Source organism: Lutra lutra, chromosome 2 (assembly GCF_902655055.1).
Source record: "Lutra lutra chromosome 2, mLutLut1.2, whole genome shotgun sequence".
NCBI lineage: Eukaryota > Metazoa > Chordata > Mammalia > Carnivora > Mustelidae > Lutra > Lutra lutra.
In genome coordinates this window covers 181,816,888-181,831,050 of record NC_062279.1, presented here as the reverse complement: position 1 = coordinate 181,831,050, position 14,163 = coordinate 181,816,888, and the positions used below count along the sequence as shown (strand labels likewise).

The following is a 14,163-nucleotide window of genomic DNA, read 5'->3' as shown; positions in this document are numbered from 1 at the left end:
TACAGATTTCCCCTGCTTTCCAAAAGTAGAGCATTCTTACAAAAACTTTCATCAGCCAAAATTGTGTAAAGTGAAGAAGCAATTACCATTGATTTATGTAGAAAAAAATTCTGACTGCTCCCAGGCCTTAAAAATATCCTCGCTTAGGCTTTTCTAATACCTACTACATATCTTGCTCGTGGATGTACAAAATAAATCCAGATAAAGCAGAGATGTTCACAAACATCAAAACTATGGCGGCGTGATGCTGAGATGCTGAATGTAGTTTCTGGGGAAGGAGCCTGGGGGCGCTACTCACTCAGGGTCCACGCTGCCTGCTTAAAGCCTTGCGACCCAACAAATGCAGAAGCTGTTTTCATTTTTTGCTGTTTTCCGTAAAAGCGAAAATCCTCTTTTGATTTCATTCAGTTAGCGGAAACAGCTATCAACGTGGGTCTTCCGAAAAAATGCAGTGGCATGATGCGAACTTTCAAGAAGTGGGGGTTACCTGTATATGCACAGCCTTTAGCCATGGGCAGTGTTGCTCTGAAGCCTCTCCTGCTCTTGTGGTACATTTCTGTTGTTGAGGTTGTTTTGATTGTGTGATCGCTAACTTAAACAACATTGAAATGAAATAATGAAAACACTGCCAGTATTGGAAATGTTTTTAGCAAGTATTTGGAAGAATTAGAATTATACAAATCTGAACACATCATTCCAGGCTGGCTTCATGGGAGGGAAGCCTGAAAAGTGGGAGCGATTTACAGGGACTCCACTGTGTGAGGACAGAAGCACTTCGGCCTTAGAAAAGGTTGCTGGCTTGTCATTCACTGAACGCGTATGTTCTATGGACAGAGCTGTGTGTAAAACTAGCAGCCTGATGACAAGTTGGTTTTCAACATCACATTTTCTAAGCACAGATACCTCAGCAGTGAAGGAAAAGGTGAAGATCCAGTCAAAGACGTGAATAGCGATGGCATCAAAGAAAGGACAGTTGAGGAAAATAACAATGGGTTATGTTTCTTGGCTTTGCCTTCATGCAGAGATTTGAGGTGGTGAGACTGAGGTTGAGTTTTGCTCAGCCTGCATCCACGATTTGGGTGGGCTTCCAGCAGAAGCAAGGTGGTAGCTGGGCTGTGGTGTGAGCAGCATGTCTTCTCAATGGGGACAGTTAAAAGAGAATATAGCAGGGGTGTCTGGGTGGCTCAGTAGGTTAAAGCCTCTGCCTTTGGCTCAGGTCATGATCCCACAGTCCTGGGATCGAGCCCCACATCAGGCTCTCTGCTCCGTGGGGAGTCTGCTTCCCCCTCTTTCTCTGCCTGCCTCTCTGCCTACTTGTGATCTCTGTCTGTCAAATAAATAAATAAAATTTTTAAAAAAAGAGAGAATATAGCGAAGTTAGTTTCATTATATTTACTAGAGAAATAACACCCTTTTTTTACACAAACACAGCCTCACAATTACTAATTGATTACTATTCTATATAAAAGGGTATACACCGGGGTTCCTGGGTGGCTCAGTGGGTTAAAGCCTCTGCCTTTGGCTCAGGTCATGATCCCACGGTCCTGGGATTGAGCCCAGCATTGGGCTCTCTGCTCAGCAGGGAGCCTGCTTCCCTTCCTCTCTCTCTGCCTGCCTCTCTGCCTACTTGTGATCTCTGTCTGTCAAATAAATAAGTAAAATATTAAAAAAAAAAAAAAGGGTATACACCAAGGGCGCCTGGGTGGCTCAGTCAGTTAAGCGTCTGCCTTCGGCTCAGGTCATGATCCCAGGGTCCTGGGATCGAGCCCTGCTTCAGTCTCCCTGCTCAGTGAGGAATCTGCCTCTCCCTCTGTTTCTCTTTCTCTCTGTGTCAAATAAATAAATAAAATCTTTTTTTTTTAAAGAGGTATATACCATATGGAGAAAGATAGATGACAGTACAAATACCCAAGTGTCATTAAGTGCCTCTCTGTTTATCTTCAAACGATTAAAAATCATTTCATCATCTATCTTTTATCTCCCCTAGGGCTCCAATAAAATAAAATTTTAAATATAACCTTCTCTTGGGATCGAAGCACTTTTAGTCTGTGTTCAAAGCCTCTGACGCTGGTATTTGTGGGCTGATATTTGTACCACTTGGTTTTAAAAGTTTTCCAAGAGACTTTTTTTTTTTCTATCCATTTGGACTCTTCAGTAGTATTTGTATAACTTCTCACAGTTATACAAATGGCTTACCTGGTATTCTTAGCAAATATAGTCTCCATGCCTGCATTTCTCTCTGCTCGTGGGAGGCCCTGACTCGGCTCTGACTAGCAGGAACAGAGTGAGGCCATTGTGTCTGTAATACGTCAGATACCCCCAAATGTGCTTTTGGGATGAATCTTCAGGATTGCTCTCTAATCACTCAGTAGGGTTTAATTTTTCCATGTGAAGGAAGGGACAGTCTCCTTCTCTTGAGGTATTTGCTGCCCAGTCAATTGCTTGGCTCTGTTATCTGGTGTCTTGGACAGGCAGCCTGAGATGGCAGGGAGGGCTCTGTGTAGACCTAGCCTTGGATTTAAATCTCAACTCAGCACACGGAGACTGTGTGACTTTCGGCCGGTCACTTAATTTCTCTGGGCCTCAGTGTTCTCGCCTATAAAATGTAGAGAACACCCAGATTATCCTCCAAAGCTTGGAATGCTTCTAACAGGTTTTTTTTCGTTCCTCAGAAGGCAATCACTAAAAACCCATCTGCCAGGTGCTAGGATATCCAGGAGATGACTCCCCCTCAAAGGTCACCCAGGGGTCTCCCTGGAGGAGAAGAGTCCAGTCTTGCTTGGTCTTGTCTCTGGTGACCGAGGTCTTATGTACGGCAGAGGAGCGCAGGCTGGCATGTCATGTCCAAAGCAGGAGCTGGGCAAAAGTCCCTGTTCACGTAGTAAACATGGGCCGTGGGGTGGTGTTTCCTCCTGGAGGTAGTGCCTGTCTGGGGGTGGATGTCCCCATCTCCAGGGTTAGTCCCTGAAGGGGATCCCCAGCCCATAGTTTAAGGCCCTTCCCACTACCCCACCCTGTCTCCTCATAGGGTCCTAGGCCAGCGCGTGTTGAAGAGAATGTTACAGGGATGTCACCCCTAAACAGGGAGGAGTGGGAAGGGGCTGCGAGGAATTGGGAGCCCTCTGGTGGGTGCTGGTGTTGCTGTTCCTTGTGGTCAGGCCTGAGATGGGTGGGGAGGCAGGTCCTCTGGGCTGCTGCTTTGGGTGCTGCTGCTGGTCCTTGAGACTAGGGCCCCATCTCCCAGGGTGGTATGGCCTGGAGGGACCTTTGCACCTGGTGGCCTGAGCCTTACCACTGCAGTTCCTGTTGCCCACCCAAGACAGCTAGATCCAGACTGTTCCAGCCTCAGCTGGTCCAGGACCCAGGTTCATCCTGCCCCTTGCTCTTCTGACCCGTTCCTCCCTGGAGGTATTTTTTATTTCATGAAGCTCAAATTAGCAGACCGAATGAGCAGACCTCCTCACCCTGCATGGGCCTGGGAGACTTTTCCGGGACAAGAAGCATCTGCCTTAGGAAAAGAAGGTGCCCCAGTTCATGTGGGACCTGCCTCTGGCTGGGAAGGCTGCTGCTTCACAGAGTTTTTGTGAAAATGAGGGATCGAGGAAGTGAAGAACGCGGCACAAAGCTTAGCGCACTTAGTGTGAAGGAACATCTGGTTTTCCAGGGACTGCAGGGGCGGGGGGCTCTTGGAATGAGGGACAGTTAGGGTTCAGAACGGGCAAGCCCTGGGCAACTGGGGTGAACTGGTCACTTAAGCAAAACGCCTTGGGTGTTGTCATTATCTCTGTGGTGGGTTGGTTGTGATTCTGACATAACAATTATTCGGTTTCATAACTTGCAGCTGCATTAAACATCCCACCCCCCCCCATCCATACCTGTCTTTGATTTTTAGTGGAGTTGTACTCTTTGTTTTATTTTTATTTTTATTTTTTTAAATAGATTTTCAAATATTTTACAGTTTAGTGCACTTTATTTTTTTTAAAGATTTTGTTTATTTATTTGACAGACAGAGATCACAAGTAGGCAGAGAGGCAGGCAGGTGTGGGGGGTGGGGAAGCAGGCTTCCTGCTGAGCAGAGAGTCCGTCTTGGGCCTTGATCCCAGGACCCCGGGATCATGACCTGAGCCAAAGGCAGAGGCTTTAACCCACTGAGCCACCCAGGGGCTCCCATACTCTTTGTTTTAAAACATACATTTAAAACACAATTACACCAAGGATGTCACTTAAAGAGACAGTTTATGCTTCACAAAATAATAATGCTATCTTCCTTGGGACTAATGTTTTGACCTCTTCATCTCACTTCGTCTATGTTCACCATAATTCCACAAAAGACGTATTAGGCCACACACATTTTTTATTAGAAAAGAGACGAGGGGCGCCTGGGTGGCTCAGTGGGTTAAAGCCTCTGCTTTCGGCTCAGGTCATGATCCCAGGATCCTGGGATCGAGCCCTACATGGGGTTCTCTGCTCAGCGGGGAGCCTGCTTCCTCCTTTCTCTCTCTGCCTGCCTCTCTGCCTACTTGTGATCTCTATCAAATAAAAAAATTAAAAAAAAAAAAAGAAAAGAAAAGAGATGATACAGAAGGGTAAGTTAATGCTTATAGAGTACTCGTTTAATCTGTAGAGCAACTGTGTAGCCAGCATTATTATTATTCTTTTAGAGATATGGAAACTGAGGTTCAGAGAAGTTAAGTAACTATCCAAGGTTGCACAGCTGGTGAAATTGGAGCTAGGATTCCAATTCAGGTTTCTGACTCTGATGCTGTCCTTCCCTTGCTTTCTACCCCTGATGTACGTGGTACATTCTTATTTTACAGAGGACCGATGCTAAGCACTTGCACCTGGATCCAAGTGGATCTTCTCTATAAGTCTGTGATTTGGAACAATTTATTTATTTTCTCTAAATCTCAGTTTCCTCATTTATAAAATAATGATCACAGTACTGACATTGTGGTATTATTATAAGGATTAAAACTAATATTTATAATGTGGATATATAGTGGATAATGAATATTATCTTGTTGTAGTTATTATTATTATTATATTATATTGAGGTCTTACTTATGTCCCAGAAAATCTACTTTTGTGGTCCTTCATCAGCTCATTCCAGAGGTTCAAGGTCTCTAGACTCTTAGGAAGGGTACCATGTGAATAATTAGAAAGGCTCATGCTGTTTTCGCTAATCCTTCCTACCAAGCAGTGTGGTTTGTGACAAGTCTGTTATTGACAGAACACTCCAGATGATGTCTGTATCCGCTGCTAGCTGAGACTCCAAATAAAATCCTCATGAGTTCCTGTAATAGACAGCTCTGGGCCTAAGACCGTTCCAGATGGACAGCTAGTGAAACACTCCCACTGTTTATTTCCTACATTTTTGAATGGTGAAACACTTTCAATCTAATTTTAGCTCATAATAAAAATTTTTCTTCTAGTGACTTATTTTGATAACTTCTTAATGAGAATTTTGGAAAAAAAGCAGGTTTTTTTCATATAACGGATTCCTAGAAACATAGGTCAATCATCTACAAAATTTCTCTGAATTGTTTGTGGTAGGTCAAATGGAAAATAGCCTTTTTAAAGAAAGCCCTTATTTGATCACCGCTTTGCATTTCACTCACCTTAAACTACATGATCTTTTCCCGGAAAGGGGAGAGGCTTTTTGTTCCTCACATGAAATGAAGTTCCATTTAAAATACACGTGTGCTGGGGCGCCGGTGTGGCTCAGTGGTAAGCCTCTGCCTTTGGCTCAGGTCATGATCTCAGGGTCCTGGGATGGAGCCCCGCATCGGGCTCTCTGCTCAGCGGGGAGCCTGCTCTGTCCTCCCCCACCGCCCCCCCCACTGCTCTGCCTAATTGTGATCCCTCTCTCTCTGTCAAATAAATACATAAAATCTTAAAAAAAAAAAAAACAAAAAACACACGCATGTGTTGGAGGCCTGCCGTGTGCTAGCAGCGTGGGGGAGGGGAGGGGAACCCAAAGACACGCCAGCCTGCCTGGTAAGGACTGTGGACCCCCCTGGAGTGATGAGAGCTCATTAGATTCTTGCATGTTTTAGCAGATGTGTGGAACGCCTGCATTTGATTCAGATGGCATTTTTTAAAGTTCATCACACGTTCTTGCTATTTCATAGGCAAATTACAGTTCAAGCTCATAGTCCCAATCTTATGCAAATTACGTTAATTTCTCATATTAATTGATGAAGTTGATCTCCTTAGATCTCTTAGGATATGTTACTGCAGTGACAGCTTTTGTACCTGGCTCTTAAATTAGTTTTGTAGGCATTTGGCATAGGAAACACCTCTTACCAAACACACAGATGGTCTTTCCATTGGTTGACTGAAATTACATTTTAAGGTAATACGCATTTAAATCACTAGGTTTTGGCATATTTACTTAAAAGCATAACTTACCATTTTATAGGTGAGTCTTATGTGCTGGCAAATGGACTCAGAATGCAAAAGGCACAGCTAAAAATGACTGTTAATGTATAGTTCCTTTTTTCATTTTTTTCCCCATTTTCCATTTGTCACTTTTGATCTTCTCCTAGGAAAGCTGTCCTGTTTATATGGCAGCATGGAGATTAGTGAATATCTCTACTCTCAAATTACATTTTTCGTGGTATACAGAAGTCAAGACTTTTTAGGAAGAAAGAAATCATGCCTTTGTGCTATAATTTTTCTACCTTGCTTGCCCAAATTCATCATTATTTTGATGTTTATGTCTGTTGCAAATAACCTTTTCTTCTGTCTCCAGGCTGTAAAGAGAGAGATCTGTGGGAATGTCCATCCAATAAGCAATGTTTGAAGCATACAGTCATCTGTGATGGGTTCCCCGACTGTCCTGATGGCATGGACGAGAAAAACTGTTGTAAGTGCCTACCTGCATTGGTCAACACAACTTTGTTTATGTTAAACATTGATTAATGCTCATTTTTAATATACACTAGAAATTTGGAAATAAGCATCAGATCTTTTTGATAAGTATCAGATCTTTTGATTAAAACTCCACTTACAAAAACACATGCAAGGACATAATCAAGCTATATAAATTATATTCACTGTGATATTATTCTAGTGTTATTTATCACATGGAAGAATTAAAACACCCCAAATATCCAAAAAGAGGGGACATAAAATACAACTATAAGATGAAATAATATGCAGATGTTAAAAATCAGTTTAAAAGAAAATTCCTCAGGACGCCTGGGTGGCGTTGGTTAAGAGACTGCCTTTGGCTCAGGTCATGATCCCAGAATCCCGGGATCGAGTCCCACATCGGGCTCCCAGCTCCATGAGGAGTCTGCTTCTCCCTCTGACCTTCTCCCCTGTCATTCTCTCTCTCACTCTCTATCAAATAAATAAATAAAATCTTAAAAAAAATTAAAAAATAAAAATAAAAGAATAATTCCTCCTGGGTTCATTACATGTCATTAGTTGAATGAAAAAAAGTATAAAGTATTATGTGCACTATTGTCCCAAGTTTTTAAAGTACTCGTGTCTGTCTGGAATATCACATAAGGATTCACTCAGATTGGCCAACTTTGAGCAAGGTTCCAGCTAACATGCAGGGGTCTTTGTATGGATTAGAAAATATACCATCTAAATAGCCAGATGGAAAAAGAAGCACCCTTTTGGGAGAACCAATTAGAAAAAAGATGCTGTTTCCCTCAGGTTGCCCCTGTCCCAGGCTAGGATGCATGATCTGGGCAGCAGGGTTTGGGTGGGAACTGTCTTGGAAAGCACAGCCCATGAAATGGTAGGCCGAAACTCTGATCTTGGGTCCCATGTTTACTGTTGGACTAATAACTTTACCCAGACAAAAGTAATTCCAGTTAGAAAATGCCATGTCCCAGTGACACTGATCTGGGTCTTCTGGGGCTATGGGGACCTGAACAAAATCAGGTTCCCTCAAAAAAGGAGAAAGAAAGGAAATGGATACTAGGTAGGCTATTAAAGGTGTCACTGTGATTTGTTTCTTTTTCTTTTCTTTTTTTTTTTTTTTTTAAGATTTATATATTAGAGAAATAGAACAATCAGGGAAGGAGCAGATGGAGAAGGGACAGGAAGAGAATCCCAAGCAGACTTCCTGTTGAGTGTGGAGCCAGACACGGGCTTGATCTCATGACCCCTAGATTATGACCTGAACCAAAAATCAAGAGTTGGATGCTTAACCAACTGAGCCACCCAGGCGCTCCGACAGTAGAGATTTTTAAAGAATAAACTTTATCCATGCGTGTGGACAGAGCTCGTTTCCATCCTGTGGTCACTTCATTCTGCTCAGCCCCGGGGCTTGGCTCATGCCACTTCAGACTTTTAACCCTCGTTTCTCAAGTCCTGGAACTTCTGCAGCTCTGGGTACCACTTTTTCAATCCTAGTGTTACAAGAAGTAGATGACCCAGTCACTTAGAGATGGTAGCCTTGTTTAAGGGCTTGCTATTTGTATGGACTGGCACCTGTGGTATGAATTTTTACCAGTTCTGTTACTCTGTCTTGATACCTGTTTGGAGGCCCAGGGAGCACAGCTTTCCTTCCTTCCACGCTCCTGTGGACAGATGATAACGTGCATGTTAGTGAGAATCATACCCGTTTCTGAAATGTTTCCATCCTCTCGCTTCTTGTTCTCGGTGCCAGCGTTTTGCCAGGATGATGAACTCGAATGCGCAAACCATGAGTGTGTGTCCCGTGAGCGCTGGTGTGATGGGGCAGCCGACTGCTTGGACAGTTCTGACGAGTGGGACTGTGGTGAGCTGCGTGTGTCCGCCATCGGCCACACACTCTAACACCCTTCAGCCATTTAAGCTTAATAAATCCTAAATGACTTCACAGAGTTTATTAACCAATTTCACCTGTTTTGTTTAACTATGATAAAAGCTGGCAGCAATGATTCATATATGTTGTCTCCGACTCAGAACATTTCTCCCTAAGTTATCTCGCTGTTTGAACTGTTCACGTGACATGTGATAACATCTGGGTTCAAATTGTTATGACCGTATAACTACTAGAACAATTTGTAAACTCTGCTATCACCCAGCTTCAACAATTACTAATATTCTGTCATTCTTGTATCATCGACACCTCCTGAATAGGGTAGTAAAGTAGGTCTTCCATCTTCCCTGTAGTCTTGCTCCAGATCCAAATGAGATGAGTCTAGTTCCTCACAGGGACAGGACTTAAAGACATCTCCCACCCGTACCTCCCGTGTTACAATTTGTAACCTTGAGCTTAATTAGTTCTATTGTCCTTCACTCATCTCTCTTTCCCTTCACTGGGCTCTTTGTTCAGTCCTTTGCCTCATCTGGCCCCAGCACGATCATCATTTGTGGTCTGATTAATTGCACAGTGTTTCTCAAGTTACCTGTGGTGTGTTAAGTAGAGAGGAAGCTCTTTTATAAAATGGGAATTAGCACATATCCCAGATTAATCCTAATTTACTATTGATTTCATACCCTTGTCTTCTCACATGCTTTCTTGAACGGAAATGATATGAATGAAGGTACAACTGACTCTCTATAATTTTGCAAATCATTGGGTGAACTCATGGGATTGGGCCCCGCCTCTGGTTGTCTTCTAACTCCTAAAGGAAAGTTAAGAACTGCTCATCTCTTTCACTAGAGCTTGTGGCTCTTTGAGGGCAGAGAACGTTTCTAATTCATTTTTTCCGTCTTCCACCACCCTGAGAGCAGCGCTTTGCAGAGGGCAAGCACTCACCAAATGGTTCTTAATTAAATAAAAACAAATGTATGCAAGTGAAGTGAAAACATGTAGAGTTAGCATTTAGTTTCCTGAGAAGAAATGCTTTCTAATTAGGGTTTTCCTTTTTTTTTTTCTTTTTTGTTCTTCTCAGTGACCCTCTCCAAAAACGTGAGCTCCTCTTCGTTCCTGATGGCTCACAGATCTGCCATAGACCACCACGTGTGCGCAGACGGCTGGCAGGAGACGTTAAGTCGGCTGGCCTGCAAGCAGATGGGTTTAGGGTAAGGTCAGTAGTTTGTAGCACTGATGAATTTCTCAGGGGACTTTGCGGAACGTGGCAATAATATCTTCCATATGAATGCAGAGTGAGTGAGTGCTCTCAGATAGAGCCCTCCGAAGCATGGGAAATGAACCAGGTGAGAGGACCGCATTTAATTACAGGCACCTGCTCTGAAGAGACTGGGGTGAAAACTGGCTTTGATAAAGCCTCCCACTACAGTAAATGAAGTAATTGTGTTTTAAGTACTTCTGAAAGGAAATGCTTTTGGTATTTGTAAAAGCACGAAGATGGTCTCTTCTGAGGAACTTGGATGGGAAAATCTTGAGATTTTTCTCCCAAGAGGTTATTGAAAGTTTCTTTTTAAGCAACACACATTTTTTAATATGTTGAGAAATAGAACTTAAAGAAGATGGTATTTCAGTTTACCCTAAGTAATTCAGGAAGTGTAAATCAGGAAATAGTTGACTATTTTTGCTCCTTAGCAGAATGAAAAGACACTAGCTCTGGCTTTGATACAAACAGACTGAGATCCATACTTTGAAAGTTGGATAACTTGCTATTTTGTGGGATTTTCTTTTTCAGTTCTATTGGGGATGGAAAGCAATAATTGAGGTCTTAGATGTATATGTGGGTGTGTATATTCACATATTTTTTCTTTTCAACAACTGATGTGTGTGAGAGTTGGGGGGAAATGTGGAAATGATAGAAATAAAAGATAAAGGAATTTTATAAAATTCTAGAATAAACAAAATTGAGTAAATGTCATTTCCCAGGATTCCACTGAACAAACTTGAAACAATTTTACATTAATGAGTGATCCAGTGTTGGGATAGCAACTAGCAGCACATTTGTTTTCCCAGTTTGAAAAATGACCTAAATCCCAGTATCTTTGGCCCATTTTTCCCATGTAAAGTCCTACATCTTTGGAAAGTTGAGTAGCTGATGCTAATCTCTAAGTAAAGAGCTTTAAACTTGGCCAGAGTGGAAAAATGATATTTACCAAGATCCATTAAATTATACTTCATTTTCACAGCATCCTTGTGGTGTCTAAATGAGATGGGATGTGATTATGATTACAGATAAACGAAAAGCCTTTTGAATGAGATTGATTTAACTCTCACCAAGACACAGATTATTTCTTATTTTGAAAACTTGATTACTCATAGTGATCGACAGTTCTACTGAGAGTTTTGCGGGAGAGTTGCAACCACAAAGATTTTGCTAGCAGAAAAATTCTTTTGACAAGCCACTCTGTTCTACTGCAAATAGAAGGGATCTTGTTTTAAACGTTCTCCTTGATATTTCTTCTACTTTTTTTGCATATTGGATTTACATTTTTTATTGTGATAAAGTACACATAACAGAAAAACTCAGCATCCTAACCATTTTGAAGTGCAAATCCATGGCTTTTAGTATATTCACAAAGCTGTGCAACCATCTCCATCATCTGGCTTCTTTCACTTAGCATAATGTTTTCGTTGTAACTGTGGATGAGCACTTTGGTCCTGTTTATGGCTGAATAATATTCCATTGCATGGATACACCACGTTTTAAAATCTGTTCATCTGATGATGGACATTTTGGTGGTTTCCAGCTTTGGCTATTGTATGCGTATTGGATTTTTTAAAAAAAATTCTTACTCTATTTGCTCCATTTGGTGTTATTTCAATATTTAGACATTTAAAATCTAAAAGGATATTTAGATTTTTTAAAAGATAACTTTATTTCACTAAGACTAGGAAAGACTAGGAAAATCTGAGAGAGCAGTGTGACTGGAAAACCAGAACCACTGTTTGACTGAGTTAATGTGAAAGTAGTGATATGTCTTCCAAGGAAATGGGTAGGAAGGGTAATCTTAGTATTTTTGTACTTTTTGATTGCCCTCAAGTTTACTCTTCAGTTTACTTGGGTGGGTCATGAATTGAGAGGAATCTGGAGAGCCAGCCTGGGGCAGGAACCAAAATAATGGGCAAGATCAGGCCATTAATTTCTGTGGTAGAAATCTGCTGTAACCGCTGTCCCTAGAGATCAGCTGCTGTGCTGCAAATTCACAGATTTTGCCACTGATGCCTCAAACTCTAAGTAACCCTGTACTTTGAATCAGATTCAAAGTCCCTACAGAAAAGCCTGTCTGGCCATGACTTGTCATTGACCACACTCCAGCTGCCAGAGGGAGGGTTAAAGGGAATAGCTATCCCCCTTTAGCTTCTGGAGTGGAGTGTCTGCCTTTGTACCTTCAAACATAGTCCACATCAGAAACTTGAAGTTTATTTATTTATTTTTTAAAGATTTTATTTATTTATTTGACAGACAGACATCACAAGTAGGCAGAGAGGCAGGCAGAGAGAAAGGAGGAAACAGGCTCCCTGCTGAGCAGAGAGCCCGATGCGGGACTCGATCCCAGGACCCTGGGATCATGACCGGAGTTGAAGGCAGAGGCTTTAACCCACTGAGTCACGCAGGCACCCCAGAAACTTGAAGTTTAAAACACAACCCCAACTAGTTCTATTTAGTATCTCTTTCCTATAGTTTTTTTTTTTAAGTATCTGCTGATGGGACTTGACCTGGAGTAGGCATTGTGTGAGGGAGGCAAAGGTAAATAACATCATCCAAGACCTTATAATGTAGCGGGGATGATAGATGAGGAAACAGCCTAGAACATAAAGTTGGGAAAAACTTCCAGACGTTTTGTCACCTGAGAATGTTTCATGTAGGACATAGCACATGACTTACCGCTTAAAAGTACATAAGAAAAATATTCATCTCTCATATTATCTTGATAGTATAATATACATTTATTAAGTCATTCATTTATTAATTCAGTGAACATTTATAGAGAAAAGCCTTGTAGTGTAGTGTCCCAAACTAATATACTTTAAATCAAATGGCGGCGGGGAGGGTCCCTTTTGGAGCTAGTTCATCAAAAACGCAGGTCTACACCAAATGACGTGTCTTGCAGGGCTTCTGTTGAAATGCTTTCCTGATAAGGGCAGTCAAGGGAACACCTACACTGGGAGTTGTTCAGACCCGAATTATGCCTTCCATGTCTAACGGCGCAAATGCTCGGCTCTGAACTAAGTGCTTACCCAAATGAGAAGATTGAGGGTACTTTGCTGAATCTGAAAAACTTTTTAACCCCCATCTCCAGATATCTTGAGTTCACCCCAGCCTAAAATTATGATAGCTATTTGATTAGACAAGGATATAAATCAACCCCTAAGTTCTCCTGACAGTATATTGACTTTGCTACCTACACGTCCAGTATTAAAAACATATGGACGTTTATTTAATCAACAAAACAAATCAGAATTTAGACTGCTCTCTGATACTTGCCAAATGCTCAGTTGAGACATCTGGTATTTGAGGAAGTTGGTCTAAGAGAATGTGATTCTTTATATCTCTTGGCTTCATGAGTTTTATCTCTATATAAAACCAGATCATCTGGAAATAGGCTATTCTATTTTGGCAAAAATTCCTTTATGGGGTCAGTTGCAACATGATTTTATTCCTTAATCTTTTAGAGTTGATCAATAGAAGCAACATCTTCCAAAGAATGTTTCTTTGTCTTGGGCAAAACCACAAAGATAGCCTCAATTATGTTACCTAGGAGTCCCTGATGTAAGGATTTACATTGGACTTTTTTTTTCCTAAAGTATACTCCCAGGAAAAAGCTTCTAACTTCAGATTCCATTTGTCATGTAGGGACGGTTTACTTATTGATGGACTTACATGAAGCTCAAAGACAGACTAATCCTCTGTACTCGTAAATCTAGCTCAGATTGCTGGTCCTGTGCATGTAAACCATAGAAAAGCAGCTCAAAATCTTATGGTCTTTTTTTTTTTTTTTTTAAATTGCGATGTAATTCACATACCATAAAATTCACTCTTTAAAGTATACAATTCCATTGTTATATATTCACAGTATTGTGCAGTCATCACCACTGTATAATTCCTAAACATTTTCAATTTGGAAAAGAAACCCCATGCCTCTTTATAATCCCTCCCCATTTCTCCTCCCTAAACCCCTGACAAACACTAACCTACTTTCTGTTTCTATGGACTTGCCCATCATGCACACTTCATAAAAATATAATCATATACCCTTTTTGTCTGGTTTCTTTCACTTAGCATAATGTTTTCAAGGTTCATCCGTGTTTTAGATTATTTGTTTATTTACTTATTTGACAGA

At 41.5% G+C, this 14,163-nt stretch overlaps 1 protein-coding gene across 3 annotated transcripts in view; it reads left to right on the top strand.

Annotated features, from left to right (window-relative positions):
* Positions 1 to 14,163, top strand: part of CORIN (corin, serine peptidase) — a 249,036-nt gene that overhangs the window by 191,502 nt on the left and 43,371 nt on the right. For all 3 annotated transcript variants that reach the window (XM_047719221.1, XM_047719220.1, XM_047719222.1), the window contains exons 14-16: positions 6,755 to 6,868; positions 8,633 to 8,743; positions 9,846 to 9,975. In XM_047719221.1, coding sequence (XP_047575177.1) covers positions 6,755 to 6,868; positions 8,633 to 8,743; positions 9,846 to 9,975 — 355 coding nt within the window. The remainder of the gene's footprint in view (positions 1 to 6,754; positions 6,869 to 8,632; positions 8,744 to 9,845; positions 9,976 to 14,163) is intronic.